Raw genomic sequence first — 16,962 nt, forward strand, 5'->3', positions numbered from 1 at the left:
CATATATCCTTAGTCATAAAAAAAAGAAAAAAAGATATATGTATCTAAATAATATAGAGGCTATATAAATTTGTATTCAAAGGGTTTTTATATCATGCTAAAAGTTAGAATCGCAAACTATAATCATTTTCAGTCTATATGATATCGAAACATTATTGATCACTCAAACTTATTGACAAAATGGTATTACCTTCTAAAATTACTAATATAAGATATAGGAATCCAAAATAATATCCAATTTATTTTACAGAACAAATCCACAATAATATCTCAATTTGATATTGAAGAGATTGGGATAATAATGTTGGATAACACGTCAGAGAGACAGCAGACTGTTACAATAAACAGGGTGTTTAATCATATTGTACAAGGATCTCCCACCTTGAGCACTAGCCGAAAACATTAAACAACATTAATGTGCTGTGTCCGGGCTAGTCCCACTCACTTACATTTGAATTTGATTGACCCATCTATATGGCCGACCACCGACCTTTTCCAAGATGGCTCAGTTCAGTTTGGTAAGTACTTACAGTACCAGCACTGAAGGCCATTTCCAGCTTCAGGTCAAAAGAGAAAAAAAGAAAACAAAGAACGCCATGCCACTTTCTTTGATCCACTGTGACTCCAAAGTCCTATCCATCGGCATTATATGTTGGCATGGCGTTGCTATTGAGGCCAATGATAATAGGATGTGAAGAGAAAGTTTATCAATGCTTATCAAAAATACCTTAAAGGGCTCGTCTTCTTCCTTCATGTATGCAAATGAAACTGTGTCATTCATATACGAGTTACTTGTGAAACAATATGTAGATGCAAAAATCTACCTGTACGAAAGGGGAACTAATCCCATGAGGTTGAGGCCACTAGCGATCTTTGCACCTGCACATGTAAGAAAACAAGGTGAAGCAGACGGAAAACACCGGGGTGGTGTTTGCAGTAGGCACTTCAACGCTTAAGTCAGTGGCTGAATGAGGCTTTTAGTGAGGGTTAGGAAAGGAAAGATTACCGAAAGTCTAGTCGGGGACTGTGATTATAGCTGTATGCGAAGTTCTCAAGTAGGAACTCTAGTCTAAGGTGTATTCTTCGTCCCTTGTGAGAGGGCTGACCTGTGTTTAATAGTGACTGCAGGTTCTTCGAATCCCGTGGGACTGGAAGTCCTTATAACAGTGGTTTTCTAAAAGATTGGAGCTTTTGACTCCCTTATCTCAGTAGGAGGAGTCCCAACGCACCTAGAATACAGACCTTAGACAATTAGGATAGTGATTGACTTCCTTAGTAGAGTTCAAGTAGTACTATAGTTCGTAGGCGACTTGGGCTCCACGTTGATCGTAAGTCTAGAAGGTGTTCTAGGATCAGAAGGGCCTGGGTCCAGATGGTGAGGAACTGGGAAGCATACCGAATGGGCCTCATCTACAGAACTCTGATTTGGGCCCCATCGGAATTGGGCTTGAGCTTTCAGCTTTGTTGAAGGTGTCTTCTCTTTGGGCCTATTTGGGCCGAGGACATTTTTTGGCCTTAATAGTTTCCCCCCCCCCCCCCCCCCCCCCCTTCCTTCTGAGTTAAGGAGTACTTAGCTTAGAGAGTAGACATTGGAAGTGTATTTGGTCGGCCTTCGCGACTGACCGGTTGAACTTATAAATGTGTTACTTCTCTATCCCGGAACGAATGGTAAACTCTTGTTGTCGATGGGGCATTTGGTACCTATGTACTGAGTCAGGTGAAACATAGTCATGGTCACGTTCGGTGCATTCGACCGAGTGGAGGAGTGAGTCGACCCGTTGGACTCACCCAATGTACCGAGTCGAGGGGAGCATGAAAGAATCTTCTCGAAATACCTTCATTAGTCGTCCTCTTGAGTGGGAAGGTGTGTAAAGCCTCCCATGACGTGTACTCGTTCGAAATGTCGGGGCGAATGGCTGGGTGTGTGAGTTGTCCCTTGGAGGTGTCCTCACTCGTGTACGCTGCGTGAGTGGGCGCGAGAACCATTCCATGAAGTTGTGCTCCCTTGGTATTTCGATCGTGACTAGTTCGCCCATCCGTGATGATTGAGTGGCTTGGCACTTTAAGCTTTCGCGATGCTTGTCTCAGGGCCCAAAGGCGAAGTTAACGGTTTCAGTCTCGAAGCCCAGTCGGGAGGGCGTCCTGAATGGGTGAAGTACTAGAATGCGTTGGCTTGGCCCCAGATAATTGGTATCCTTGAACATGCCAACTCGGTCGGTTCAGCCACGTGACCCAGTGTGGCACTTGCGTGAGATCGCAATTTCTAAGCATGCGTTGATCCACTCCACGTGTGCAGTGGAGATTCTTCATTCGTTTGGGCAGGAATTTGAAAAGTCAACTCGCCTAGGGCAAAACAAGTTTTGCCATGTGGATTGTCGATGGGATAGTCATTAGATGCAATGTCTGAAACCTTTTGGGGGATACTTCATCTTTCCTAACAGAAACTGGAGAGTTTTTCTTTTTTTGCAGTGTTTTGCAAGGGAATACTTTAGCGACTTTGGGATTTTTCTGGCACTTTTTCACTGTAATCGCTTCTTCTGGGTCATCTCTTTCTGATTTTTGAATTTTGTTATTGCTTTTGGTTTGTTTCTAGGATAGTCTTGTGTCATTTTAAGGTGATTTCGGGTATGTAGAGAAAGAAATCCAAGAAAAAGGTTTTCAAGTTTTTCTCGTTTATAAAGAGACTGGTTTGATTGTTTGAGTTTTACTGTGGTTTGTGTTTCTGGTGGAGCGGGGTGTATTTGTATTTGGGTTTCTAGAGAGATTAGGGTGATTTGAGTGGGTTTATCTGGTTTTTGAAGTGTTTGGATTTTTGACAGAGTGGAAGACAAAACCGAGTTATGGGGTGTCTCGGTTCGGCTCGTCTCGGTCTGCTTGACCGAGTCGAGTGAAGGGGTCTAGGTTAAGTTTTGGTTGTCGAGAAAAGTTAGGGTACATAGGTCGCTTGGTTATAAGAGCTTGAAAGTATATATTTTGTTAGTGATTAATTAATTGGATTATTTGTGGAAAAATGTGTTTAAATTGTGGAATTTGAATTAATTATTTCATAAATACCTTTTACGGGATCATGGGTGTATTTTGAGTATATTCAGGTTCAAGCCAATATGTGAAGGAAAAAGAATGATGTCGATGGAATTCATGACGAGTAGGAACAAACAGTGCAAGAATCGGAGTTGCAATGACAAAGTTGTGATGCGTCAAAGATACAACGTAAAATCTGGAAATTCTTTAAGATGAGCATGCTTAGCTGTTTGGATCATAACTTCAGCTGTAGAAATCTGAATTCGACGATTCTTATGGCGTTGGAAAGCTTATTTAGAGAGCTACAAAGTTTGTGTTAATGACTTTACCAAATTCTGAAGATCACAGACTCATTGGACAGAAAGAACAATCACTACAGCGACGGTTATTATCGCCACAACGATGGGTCACGGGCCTGTTTAAGTTATTACATTCTCCTAGTCCGAATCTGAATGGTGAAGGCATTTAATTCTTTCCTAAGTAACCTCCAAACCCTAGTACTATAAATAAGGGTCTCTAAGTAGTTTTAAGGGAGATTTGAAGGAGGAGAAAAGACGGCTACTACTTTGGAGATCGGAATTCTTGTGATTCTCGTTCACAAATTAGGGAAGTTTTTCTATTTTTCTTTCTTGAACTCATGTTATTAAATACAATGGTTGTTTTCATTACTGTAATTATGAACTAAATCTTTTTTCTAGGGCTAAAGATGTAGCCCAATTTATGAATATGTGTTGATTTAATTTGTTGTTAATTCTTATTGAGCATTTAATTCTAAGTTTTATTATTGTGCATAATGCTTTCAATTCTTAAGGATCCGAGAGTTGAATAATATCATGGGTTGGGTTGAGATCGAGAGATGAAACCTGATTTGTCTAAGGTAGTAAAACCATAGATTGAGCGAATGCTAGAGATAGGTTACCGCGATCTGTGAGGTCCGGTAAATTCTATAGAACTTAATGATCTCTTAACTCCTAAATCCAACTTAGGGATATTTTGGGTTGTTGCTTAAGGGTTAATTCGCTAATTGTTCGAGAGAAAGTTAGTGGAATATCAGGGAATTTGGCCTTTAGAATAAGCTTAATTAGGTTAGCAATAATTGTCAATGCATAGGATTAAATTGGTGTGAAATCTGTGCCCTAGGTTTAGTCATATTGATTTGTTTACCATAGTATTAATAAAATTCTGCCTTTGTTTAATTTTTAGTTTGTTATCTTTTTCATTAAATTCCTTCTTAAGATTCTGTTTCATCAAATAGTAATAAAATAGACTAGTTTGGTACTTGGTAGGTAGTTCTCTTGGGATTCAACACTCGTTTACTCGAGCTTTATTACTTGCGTGATTTCGTACACTTGCGAATAGCCTGTCACTTGGTCATCCTGACCGAGTGGTAAGAGAATTGTACGGTAAGGCAAAGTCGAGCAGGCATTCGGTCTCCCAGACCAAGCCAAAGGTAATATAGGGTTGGGTACTATTGTTTTGAAGAGTAACCAGTCGGTGATTCAAGGCAAGTGAAGCTTTAGAACGGAGTTAGGCTCTGAATTGAGAGAGGTCAGTCATCTGGGGTGAATGGATAGAGTGCTCAATGTCAAGGTCAAGGTCGAGTAGCTCGAGTGGGGTTGAGGCAGAAGTTAGGGATGAGTATGAAAATGCCCCAACCATGGTGATGATGCCCGAAGGTGGGGTCGTTCCAATCGGTATACCGACTGGGGTGAACGTGGCTGCCCTTGGACCGAGTGGTGCCACCCCGAGTGATGCCACCCCGAGTGATGATGAGTCGGATAGGCAGGGGGGAGTAGGGAAGACTCTGATAGAGTTGGTGATTCTGAGAGTTCACCCTCCACCAGTAATGGCTCCAAGAACGAGATGAGTCGGCCTGGCAGTGAGATATTGAGCCGGGATTACCCGCCCTTGCAGAAGGACAATGATGTTTGACGGATCCGAACAATGTATCACATTCCGGAATTTGTCGAGGTTAGGGTGCCGCAGTCATACAAACGGGTCGACTGGGAGGCGAAAGGCTGGGTGAATGTCTACGAGAAATGGTTTCACGATGGGCTGAGGCTTCCCATCCCTCGTCTTGTTTGGGAGGTATTGAACCATTTCATGATCACCCCATCTCAGATTATGCCGAACAGATGGAGGTTACTGATGGCACTGGAGGACCTTTGTGAGCGGAACCAAGTGATGTTTGGGTTACACGAGCTATTGTATTCGTATTTCCTGAAGGAAAACGACAAGGACAAAAGTTGATATCTGATCAACCTTAGGCATGATCGGGCTCACCTTGTGACCGACCTTCGGTCAAGTGACAAGAATTGGAAGGAGCGGTGCTTTTTTGTGAGGGGTGAGGAGGTCTTCGGGGAGAGAAGCTAGGGCGAGATTCCATACACCTGGCAAGTGACTAGTGAGAAACTTTGTCTTTACCTTAGATTTTGATTATTAACGATCTGGTTGTGCTCTGGTGCGAAGTTCCTATGCCTCTACTTCACTAGGGGGTGATCCAGATCTACTTTGAGGTGGTGGATCATTGCCTCTAGGCTAACTCCTGTCATGTTTACGTGGGACTAGGCGAAGCAGTCCTGGTTTTGTTTGAGGAATTCTATGAGTCTCTCTCTTATTTCGGGCCCGAGGCATGAGCCTATCTGGGTCTTCCTTTCGGGGTCGTTCGGGTGTATCTGCACTTCATCCAACTCTCCTATAGATGGTTGATCTAGCTCGGTCGGAGGGGTTGGATGAGACTATAGTTGCTATGAAGCATGACCTTTGCTTTTGAAGACGTTTTTGTAGCAATCTCTGGAAGCCTTAAGATCGCCCTTGATTTCCTTTACTCCCCATTTCGTTAGAAACCTTATAGTTTGGTGGAAGGTGGATGGAACAGCTCGCATATCGTGGATCCAAGGTCGACCCAAGATGATGTTGTATGGTAAAGGACAGTCGAGCATTAGAAAAATGGTTTGCTTGTTGGCTTCGCTGGTGTAAATAGGTAGAGCGATTTCTTCGATGGTGTATTTTTGCTTAGAATTGAACCCGACCAGTATGGTTGGCCGTCTGCTGATGTTTGTTTCATCCAGTCCCATGGCCTTCACTGCTTCAAGGAAGAGATTGTTTGTCGAGGATCCCCGGTCTATGAATACTCTCTTGACCAAGATATTGAAGATCTAGAGGGAGATGACTAGAGCATCGTGATGAGGGGCGACCAGGGTGACTGGCTCGTCATCTTCAAACTGAATTACCTGGTTGATGTGCAATCGAGAGGGCAGATGGATGGATCGGATTTCATGTTGATGGTTGGCTCGGGCGTAGCATTGGGCTGAGGAATAGCTGACCTCACTGATCTCCGACCCTCTAGAGATAATTGAGCAGAACCCCTTTGGTTTAGGTTCTCATAGAGGTGGAGATTTTTCCTTCGAGCTTCTCTAGCTGACTGTATTCTTCTCTTTATCATTCAATAGATCTCGGAGATGTCTCCTTTTTAGTAGTGCTGCAGCTTCCAACCGTAGGGCGATGCAATCCATGATGTTATGACAATGGTCACCGTGGAATTTGCACCACTTGGTGGTGTCCTTCCTCACTTCGGGATTGAGCTTGTTCAGCCACTTAATGGTAGGTCCCATCCCTTTCATGATTGCCACGACCTGGGCTGGTTCGACGTTAAGGTTGTACTTTGAAACTTTGTATTGGCTCGATCCAGATGGTCTGTTGTCGGCTCTAATTGGCTGGCGGTCATATGGTTTTTTGACTTTGTTCATACTGCGTGGAGGGGGTTGGTAATAGGGCTCAATCGATCTGGACTCCAGCATTCTTTCATTTCACCTTTGGTGACGGTCGTCGTACCTGGCATGCCTCATCCGGTTCATCTCATCTTCCTCCCACCTTATTTGAATCACAGCTCTGGCTAAAACGTCTTCCATCATGGTGCAGTCGAGCTTCGTTAGGTCTTTGTATAGTTCTCCATCTGGGAGGAGACCCTTTCTGAAGGCGTCTACTGCCGTCTCTGGGTTACAGGAAGGGATGAAGATTTTTTCTTTGTTGAATCTGTTGATGTATTCCCTCAGTGGCTCCCCCCTCTTCTGATAGACTATATACAGGTTGGTCGATAGTTTCTCGAGTTTCTTGCTGCTGGCGAATTGTTCAAAGAAGGTGTCGGTCAGCTAGGCGAATGAGTTGATTGAACAGTTTAGGAGGTTAGTGTACCACTGAAGAGTTGGGTCGGAGAGGCTTGAACCAAAACTCTTACACATGTAGGCTTTCCTCAATGTTCGAGGTATCGAGATGGTAAACATCCACTGCTTATAGGAGGCTATGTGGTCATCTGGGTCCGTTGTGCCATCATAGGGCTTCATGTTAGGGATGATGAATTTGTGTGGCATCTCGGCTAGCACGATTGCATCCACGAAGGGTGAATCGACATAGTAGTGAGGTTGGCTCTTTTTGGTAGGGATTGACATTCCTGGTATGCGCCTCATCACTGCCTTTATGTCGGTTAGTCTTTTGGCCAATATCTGCTCCATGGGAGAGGCGAATACAGCTAGGTTATCCTGATTGACTCGGTTGGCCACATGATTCGTACTCGATGCGTTTTGTTAGGTCAATCCGCGTGGTGTAGCCTGACGGATCATTCTGTCATGTGCTACTTGGTAGCCTGGATCCCCATTCATTCCCTCCAGTTGGCTGACTCCCATTGCAACCGATCGGGTGTTTCGCCTCACACGAATTGTAAGGGGGTTATTTGGAATTCGCTCGATCCATTAGGATGGATGGATGGATGGACTTAAGCGGGATGGTTTGAACGAGTAGGGGACCACTCGACCCGCGAGGATGAGCCGGGCCGAGTGGGGTTTGGGTAGGGATGGTTGACTGAAGGTGAGACGAGATGGCGAGAATGGGTGGTTCTTGTTGTAGCAGGCTTTCTGTCACTTGGACGCCTTGATCTCATGTCTGAAGCGGATTGACCGAGAATGGTTCTATTGGAAGCCCCCGTTCACTATGAGTCAGGGCTGAATCGTCAACTAATGATGAACATAGTTGGCGTGGGTCTGTGCTCTAGAGTTTAGAATTGTTGCATAGACGGAACTATGGCGTGGAATCGATTGAGTTGTACCTGACAAGGAATAAGCTCAAGATCATAAAACTGATTGACCTTCTCTTTTAGAGACTAGTTTTCGGCCTTGATGAAGGCGTTTTCGATCCGAATGGTGGTGTTCTTAGCTTCCACTGCGGCCACCTTGTCTGAGTACTGTTGCATGAGGGCGGTTAGAGCCTCCAATCTAGCCTCGAGGCCAAGATTAGTGTTATCAGAATTTTCAACCATAGAGAATTTCTTTACGTAGCAAGGTTTGTGAGACGAATGATTGCCAGAGGCCTCACGGTGGGTGCCAAACTATAGATGCAAAAATCTACCTATACGGAAATAGGGACTGATCCTGTGAGGTTGAGGCCACTAACTATCTGTTGCACCTGCACACGTAAGGAAACAAGCATGAGGCAGACGAAAAACACCAAGGTAGTGTTTGCCGTAGGCACTCTAACGCTTAAGTCAGTAAGGCTGAATGAGGCTAGTTTAGTGAAGGTTAGGGAAAAGAAAAGTTACCGAAAGTCTAGTTGGGGATTGTGACTATGGCTGTAATGCGAAGTTCTCAAGTGGGAACTCCAGGGTCTAAAGGTGTAATGTCTTCATCCCTTGTGAGAGGGTTGGCCTCTGTTTAAATAATGACTGTAAGGTCTTCGAATCCCGGTGGGACTGGGAGTCCTTACAGCGGTGGTTTTCTGAAAGAGTGGAGCTTTTGGCTCCCTTATCTCAGTAAGAAAGGGAGTCCTAATGCGCCTAGGATACGGACTGTAGACAAATTAGGATAGTGATTGACTTCCTTAGTAGAGTTCAAGTAGTACTGTAGTTCGTAGGCAACTGTGGGCTCCAAGTTGATCGTAAGTCCAGAAGGTGCTCTAGGATCAAAAGGCCTAGGTCCAGATGGTGAGGAATTGGGAAAGCATACCGAACATGCCTCATTTGCATAACTCTGATTTGGGCCCCATCGGAATTGGGCCTGAGCTTTCAGCTTTGTTGAAGGTGTCTTCATCTTTGGGCCTATTTGGGCTGAGGACATTTTTTGGCCCTAACACAATATAAATGTAAAATGGGAATAAGTAATTGTGATGAAATTAGATCTTAGGAGTGGTTAAGTTGAAAGACATCACATTTGAGATAATCGCTTTTTATTGTCTCTTTGTTTCGGCAACAATATTGCTTCTTGTTCTTGATTCCTTTTCCTCGTATCAGGATTTACTAATAAGGTGACTAGGTGAGAAAATGAAGAATATTTGAAAACAATAAATATGACTAAGAATAATGTCATATGCATTAATCATCAAACCGGTGACAATTTTTTTTGTTTTTTTTCTTGATTTATGTTGTTACAATTTCTTACACCATTGAGAAGTCCATGAACCTTCATGGAAGTTCGCACAAGGGTTTATCATAGACCAAGAATATGATGTTGAACCAATGAGAGAAATAATATCAATGCAAGTAAATAAATAAAGAGAACACAAAAATAGTTTTTAAAGTAGTTTGAATGCAAAAAGCAAATCATATGTTTACTGTTATCTTATTGCTTTTCTAGTGTGTTTTGGTGTGTTTACAAAAGACTATTTGCTCTCAAATGAGACATTTGCTTTTAGCTATTGAGAAAAATAAAAATTCGGATCTCTTCTTTTGGGTGAGGGGCCCTTATTTATACTGTTGCATAGGTGGATTTACTCATGAAGTAATTCTCTCATCGCATGACACGTGGCTTGACAAACCACCCTTATTAGAGACTTACCAATAAAGTAGTTTTTTTATGAGATGACAGGCGGCCTAAATGACAACTTAGTTCTAAACCTTACTATTGAAGCAGCCTATGAAAACCTTACAAATGAAGTAATCTCTTCATCAATAATGCTATGGACACCGAAGACCTGCATGGAAATTTTGCACCGAATGACGTGTCAACTGAGTTGACGCAGCTGCATAGCGTATTAACAAATATTTCGCGAATGAACGGACGTCCATCAAATATGGACAACGTTCGTGATTATTGGACGATCGTTCATTTTAAATGGACTCCTGTCCATGAGAAAATAACAATGGATGGGCGTCCACCTAGAATGGACACCCGTCCATTGTTTAAAATAAAAAAAAAATTAAAACAAAAATCATGGATACCCGTCCATATATTATGGATAAGCGTCCATATTCAATGGAGTAGGGACGCCCGTCCATTGTTAAAATTAAAAACAAAAGTAATGGACGGGTGTCCCTCTTAGATGGATACTCGTACATTTCCGTTCATTAAATAGGGAAACAAGTGTTCTCAATATAAGTGTCTTAAGGAAGTTCATCACTTGAACTGCATACATCAATGCAGTTAAGGGTTCCGCCATCTGCAATAAAAAATAAAGTAAAGAAATAGGTGCAATGGACTTTGGCCAAAAAAATTTACACACAAAATGAGTTAAATACTTGTTGTATTGTATTCAATGTTGGTTGGTGCAATTAATGCTTGCATTCAATACTGGTATATCCTTTGTTTCTCTTATTATTTGAGCATTAAATAGATTTAAAATTGTTAATATTAAAGATGGACACCCGTCCATCTTTTATTTTTAAAATTTGTTGAATGGGCGTCCAAACAATTATGGACTCCGTTTATAGTAAATGGACGAGAGTCTATTATTATTTCAGTATAAGAATTTATCCAGATTAGTGAATGATTACCCATTTATAATGCACAAATGTCCATAAATTATGGACGGGCGTTCCCACTTAATTGGGCATCCGTCCACTAAGTAGGAACGTCCATCCATAATATATGGATGGACGTCCATGATTTTTGTTATCAAATTTTTTTAATTTAAACTATAGACAGACGTCTTTATATGTGGATTCCTGTCCATATTTAATAGACAGCCGTTCATTCGTGAAATATTTCTTAATGTGTTACGTGACTCGTCTGACTCAGGTAACATGTCGTTCAGTTTAACATTTTGGTATAAAACATCGATGTCCGTAGCATTATTGTCTCTTCGTAGCATGACACACCATGGTTGTTAGTATCCTACGATACCCGATATGTATCATACGATACGATTCGATACAGGTCGCCAACGATACGTATCAGAGAGTGTATCCTAAACATTTCGATACGTTGATATGTATCCTACGATACGATACGTATCCGTTTGTATCCTTAAAAATATCGATATAAATCGATACGACTTTATTAATTTGGGCCAAAGGTCCAAAAAACATTTCAAGTCGAAACCGGATCATCCAACCCGATTCACTAAAATCTGTCCAAATTTACCCATTTTACATGGAGAAAGTGAAGAGAAATATGTATTGCCCATTTTACATGATAATAATAATATAAGTGGAGATCTAGATATTAACATTGATCTTGAAATTTAGTGATTAATTTTGATTATGTAATACCGTAATTTAAAGCCAATAATACCACAAAATTATTTAATTAATCTTGGGGATGATATTAATTTTTAGAAAATTTTAATTATTTTATTAATTTTTTAAAAAAATATGTATCTTACAATATGATACAATACGTGATACATAATTTAAAAAATTAAATTTTTGATACACAATGCGATACATAATTTGATAACCATGTGGCAAACTACCTGAATAAATGCACAATAACAAACACAGGGCGAGGGCTCATGCTCCATCTGCATCGTCACAAGACACGTGCATGAATTTACAGCATAACAATTTATAAATTAAAACTTTACATTATTACAATTTTAGCCTTCATTAAATTAGACGTGACATTGTTTAACATGTGAAACAAAAATTAGGCCTCCGTGTGTGTTCATATATATAATTATGAAGGCCGGAAGAAGCGACAAGAAAATATCAAATAAAAGAAAGAATGACTGGGTCAGTTGTGTGACAAAAGTTGGTCCCACTCAAAATATCTTCTACGACAATGTGCTTCTGTGAGTGGCTTACTATCATGTGGCATCGTCCTTGGCCACCCAGCACCTTAGACTACATCGCACCACACGATCTTGCTCTCCCTCATCTACTTTCCCCGCCACGTGTTCCCTTTTCCGATTGAGGTTATCTCTTCATTTCCTTTTCTCCCTCGACCGACGCTTCTCTTCTTCTAAAGCTACCTCTCTTCAGAAATCTTCACCCGCACTCACGATCACCGTAAATATTTTTTAGGTTAATAAATTAATTAAAGTAAATATTATATGCAGAAATCAATATAACACAAATTAATTATATCATTTTTTTAATTTATTAAAGGACAAAAGTAAATCACATGTTCTAATAATGATAGGATTGTAAAGCTCACATGTATCTTAATTCTTAAGACACATCGAAACCACTCCGTTAGAATATTATATGTTAATTAATTACAAATTAAAAAAACTATAAAGAAACAAATACATACGTGGCACTCGGGATCATGCTTAATTGATACGCTTAATTATTAATCCCAGCCACCCACGGTCCTATTTTCTGTCTTTTGACGTGGCATACTTTCATTGGTCATTCATCCATATCAGCAAAAACCTCACAGTATCCAATAATAAAACCCGTGAATAGTCATATAAAAGCTAACTGCTTCACCTAATCACATTTCATCGTAGTTTCAAAGCTAAAGCCCCCCAAATTGTTTTTTTTTTCTCATGGTATCCAAAAACCCGAACCCATCTGAAGGATTCTACTTGGATCCGAATGGAATGGCGTTACCTGGACTCAGACCTTTTGCCACAGCCGCGACAACAGCTGCCGCTCCATCTACGGTGTCTTCGTCAGAGGATCCGTCAAAGAAGATCCGAAAACCCTACACTATTACCAAGTCTAGAGAAAGCTGGACCGAACCCGAGCACGACAAGTTCCTTGAAGCGCTTCAACTGTAATTGAACTCATCTTTCATCTCTTTAAACTGTTCGTTGTGTAATTTGTGTTTCTGTCGATGGCTTTAAGGGATTTGAAATGATTTTTCTGGCTGTATGTTTTGTATTTTCGTGTAAATTGGCTTTAAATTTTGTTTGGATTGCGAGAAAGTTGAGTGGAGAAAGAAAATTCGCTGTCCTTTGTGATATTTCGTGTGACTATGAATGTGTTGAGCTTCAGTTTTGTTTATTAAGAAGTAGTAGGAGAAATTAAGAAAATGAATATTTCTGAGATTTGAAATTTTAGCTAGTTTTACTTTTACTTTACCTTAGCTATTGAAGTGATGTTCAGATTTTTTATTTAATTGAAAATTTGTGGATGTGTTTAGTTGCAATATGGTTGTTCAGAGAAGTAGTGGGAAAATTTATGAAAGTGGACTTTTCTAGATTTGGAATTTTAGTTCATTTATGTAATTTATTTGAATTTTGTTATCTTTAAGAGAAAGCACTTCATTCTGGGTGAACTGCCATATAATGAGGTAGTATTATTATTTGCGTTTCAAAATTTTTTTGTTAGGAGGAATAGCTTAGTGTGAAGCAAGTAGAATAAACTTGAACAAGTGGAAATATATTGAATGGTACACTTAAGAGAGAACCTCTGCCATTAGCTTTGCGCCAAAGAGAAGAGAATTGTTTGTGCAAGTGGTTCATTTACTTGTTTGGTGCATGTAATACCATTTCAAGTTTATTTTTGTGAAATCATGCAATATAATGAGGTCCAACTGGAAAATCTAAAGGCATGATATCTTCTTTTAAGGGCTCTGGAACCATAGAAAAGGTATGACTGTAGGTGCTTGTGAGTAGTCTATGCTGTATGATCCTCGTGAATGAAGCATTTTATAAAAGAATTCTAAATATTGTTTAAAAATTTCAGGATAACTGGGTTCTTTATTCATGGAGAGAGATTATTGTCTTGGAGAAATTCATTTAAGGTTGAAAATTTAATTGAATATTTGCAAAGACAAGGAACATTTGATATGAATTCTTATCTTTACTATTATGCTTTTGTCCCCTGATGGTTTTTATGTTCTTGTGATTGTATTCAGCTTTGACCGTGACTGGAAAAAAATTGAAGCATTTGTTGGGTCAAAGACAGTCATTCAGGTACACTGAAGTCCAGAACTCCCTATTTGCAATATCAATGTTTTTCATGCTGGTACCTATTATATTATTTCATTTTTTTTCTTTTTTAGTTTTTTTTTTCTCTTTATTATGGTGTCATTTTGTTGGGGTTTTGTTTTAAGTATTTCCGTTACCTTTGCTACTTCTTTCTCGTAATTTGTTGTCCAGCTGCGTTTATTATGTGTGGGCTGTAAATTTCCGAGTTTTTGGTTATAGATTCAGCTATTTTACTCTTCTACTAATGGTTAACAATACACAATAGAAATATATAAGAATTGGAGGACTCTGTTTTGCAGATTCGCAGTCATGCACAGAAGTACTTTCTAAAGGTTCAGAAGAATGGAACAGCTGAACATCTACCTCCTCCCAGACCTAAAAGGAAAGCTGCTCATCCTTATCCTCAAAAAGCCTCAAAAAATGGTGAGAATAGTTAATTTTGATTTTTGAAGTATGTTTAGTGGTCACTATGCAAATTTAATGTAATTCAGTCTCAATATGACACTCTTAACAGCTCCAGTGCAATCACAAGTCTCGGGTTCCTTTCAACCATCTTCTGGTCAACTTGAACCTGGACATTTTCTAAGTCCTGATACCTCTTCAATGCATATGATTCCAATGGCTAGTGCTGCTGCATCTTCCTGGACAAACAATGTCCAAACAGTTGGTTTATCACATGTGACAAAAGGTTAGTCGTTTTACACTCACTGTAATATCAATAATATCAGCTTGATTTATGCTAGCTCTATAAATCTTTTTAAATGTGTTATGTGCTTTGTAGGGCCAGCAGTGGCAAATAACCGAAGCAGTTCCACTGAGAGTACTCCAAAAACACGAGCCGGACGGGAAATGACTGATCAAGGAAATCATGGTCATTTAAGAGGTGATACATTCAACTTTAGCTTTATGCTTATGGTACTTATTAGTCATCCATACCCTTATTCTCATTTTTTTTTTTCTTATTAGCACTTACAATGCCATTTTTGTTGCAGTCCTGCCTGACTTTGTGCAAGTATACAGTTTCATTGGCAGTGTATTTGATCCAAATGTTTCCGGTCATTTGCAGAAACTTAAAAAGATGGATCCTATAGATGTTGAAACGGTATTTTACAAATTGAATTTGTATTATCTCGGTCATTGTTGTTGTATAATATCAAAGTTTTTCTGGCCATATAATTAATTTTCTAATAGCAAAAGTTGTTTCTTAATCCTAGTCAATCATTGTGATTTTAGTTTGATGTTCTGTGGCTTTACTTTACATTGCAATGATCAAATATTTACTTACCTTTCTGGCTTCTGCACAGGTGCTGTTGTTGATGAGAAACCTCTCAATAAATTTGACTAGCCCCGATTTTGAGGATCATGTAAGTGTCCTTTCCCCTGCTTTACCTTTACCTCTTTTTTTTTTTTTTTTTCTTTTTTTTTTACTGTTCCACCGTTGTGTTTTCATATTCCGTCTCCCATTGTGATCCTTGGGCAGCTTGTGCTTTTTACTTAGGATTGTGATCACTGGATTGGATCACAATGAAAAATTAGCTTTTGCCTTGTTGTTAATGGGCTCTCATTTTTTTTTTTTCCTTTTTGAATGGATGCAGAGAAAGCTGCTTTCATCCTATGAAATCGAGACAGAGGCGGCCAACTATGGTGGTGCAAATAATGTCCTTATTAATGATCAACAGTGCAAAAATGTTGCGTAGTTTCGGTAGGTGACTAGAAATAGATTAGATTTTACTTGATCATATGTACCTATTCTTTCCTTCATTTTTGTGTAACCAATACTTACTTTCATCTCCTGATTTACTAGGAGAACTGAGTATCCAATAGCTTCAACAGCCAACCTAGTATCAAAGAAAAGATACACTGGTTGTCACTGGTGTCTCCAGTTGGATAGACATTTGGCTGCACTGTCTGACAATACACTCACCCACTGTGTCAGGTTCATGTATATATTTTTTGAAGAAAAAAAAGAAGGGCAAGAAATCGTAATAGAGGAGTGTATAGTTCAAGCTGTTTTATGAGGGTTAGCCTGTAAAGTGATGTATTATTGTGTATTACAATTTTGACGCATTATTTTTGGTGATGTATATGCATTGTTCTGTGTACCTCTTGTAATATTTTCCTAGAACAAGTATATACTAGTTTCAAATTTCCGGCTTAGCATGTGTGGTGGTATGTAATCAATGTTTTAAAACCCGGTCCAGCCCGGCCGGTTTAATTGGTTCAATCGGGACCTAGAAGCTTCAACGGGTCGGGTTTATATTTTTCCTATTCACCCAAAACCCTAGGATTTGAGAGAATGATCAGCAAACAATTAACAGTCGGGATGTTGGGGTTTTTGAAGAGAAAGTGTTGGAGAATGCAATGGTGGTGACGAAGTTGATTTTTGGTGAGTAAATTGATCGAAAATCGAACAAACTAGCAGCGGCAACAATCGGTTTTTGCTGGCAATTGACGAGGCTAACGGGGGTGGAGTGAGGTGGGTTTTAGTCGGGAGGAAGAGGGGAGTAATATCTAGGTGATGGAGAGGGTTGTTAATGCTGACGTCGATGAGATTTGGCATGGAATATCGACACCGGCGTTGGTGAGATCTGGCCGAAATCGAATCTATTTCGGTCAGATCTTGAGTATATTTTAAGGAGAATGGCTTCAAGGGACGATTAGGGTTACATATGGGGTGTTGTTGTCGTCAATCAGTCGTCGGTCGATTTGTATTTGGGGTGTGCTTGTTAAATTTCAAGCCTATAAGGACTTACCTGTAATTTTTAAGAGTATTTGTTGAATTTTATACGTTTTTGTCAACTTGTTTGGCTGCTGGTCAAATTAGTTAAGCCGGTCAACTTGGGATCCGACAACTTT

The 16,962-nt window shown here is 40.0% G+C and overlaps 1 protein-coding gene across 1 annotated transcript; it reads left to right on the forward strand.

The window, feature by feature from the left end:
* The first annotated feature begins 12,687 nt into the window (after positions 1–12,687).
* LOC116124359 (protein REVEILLE 6-like) lies at positions 12,688–16,905 on the forward strand. Its single transcript, XM_031410078.1, has 9 exons — positions 12,688–12,947; positions 14,034–14,091; positions 14,406–14,529; positions 14,621–14,794; positions 14,888–14,989; positions 15,099–15,208; positions 15,411–15,470; positions 15,702–15,808; positions 15,911–16,905. Exons 1-8 carry the CDS (start codon positions 12,718–12,720, stop codon positions 15,801–15,803), a joined length of 960 nt encoding a protein of 319 aa, XP_031265938.1. The 5' UTR covers positions 12,688–12,717; the 3' UTR covers positions 15,804–15,808; positions 15,911–16,905.
* The last annotated feature ends 57 nt before the right edge of the window (positions 16,906–16,962 follow it).

Source organism: Pistacia vera, unplaced genomic scaffold (genome assembly GCF_008641045.1).
Source record: "Pistacia vera cultivar Batoury unplaced genomic scaffold, PisVer_v2 Contig1514, whole genome shotgun sequence".
Taxonomy (NCBI): Eukaryota; Viridiplantae; Streptophyta; class Magnoliopsida; order Sapindales; family Anacardiaceae; genus Pistacia; species Pistacia vera.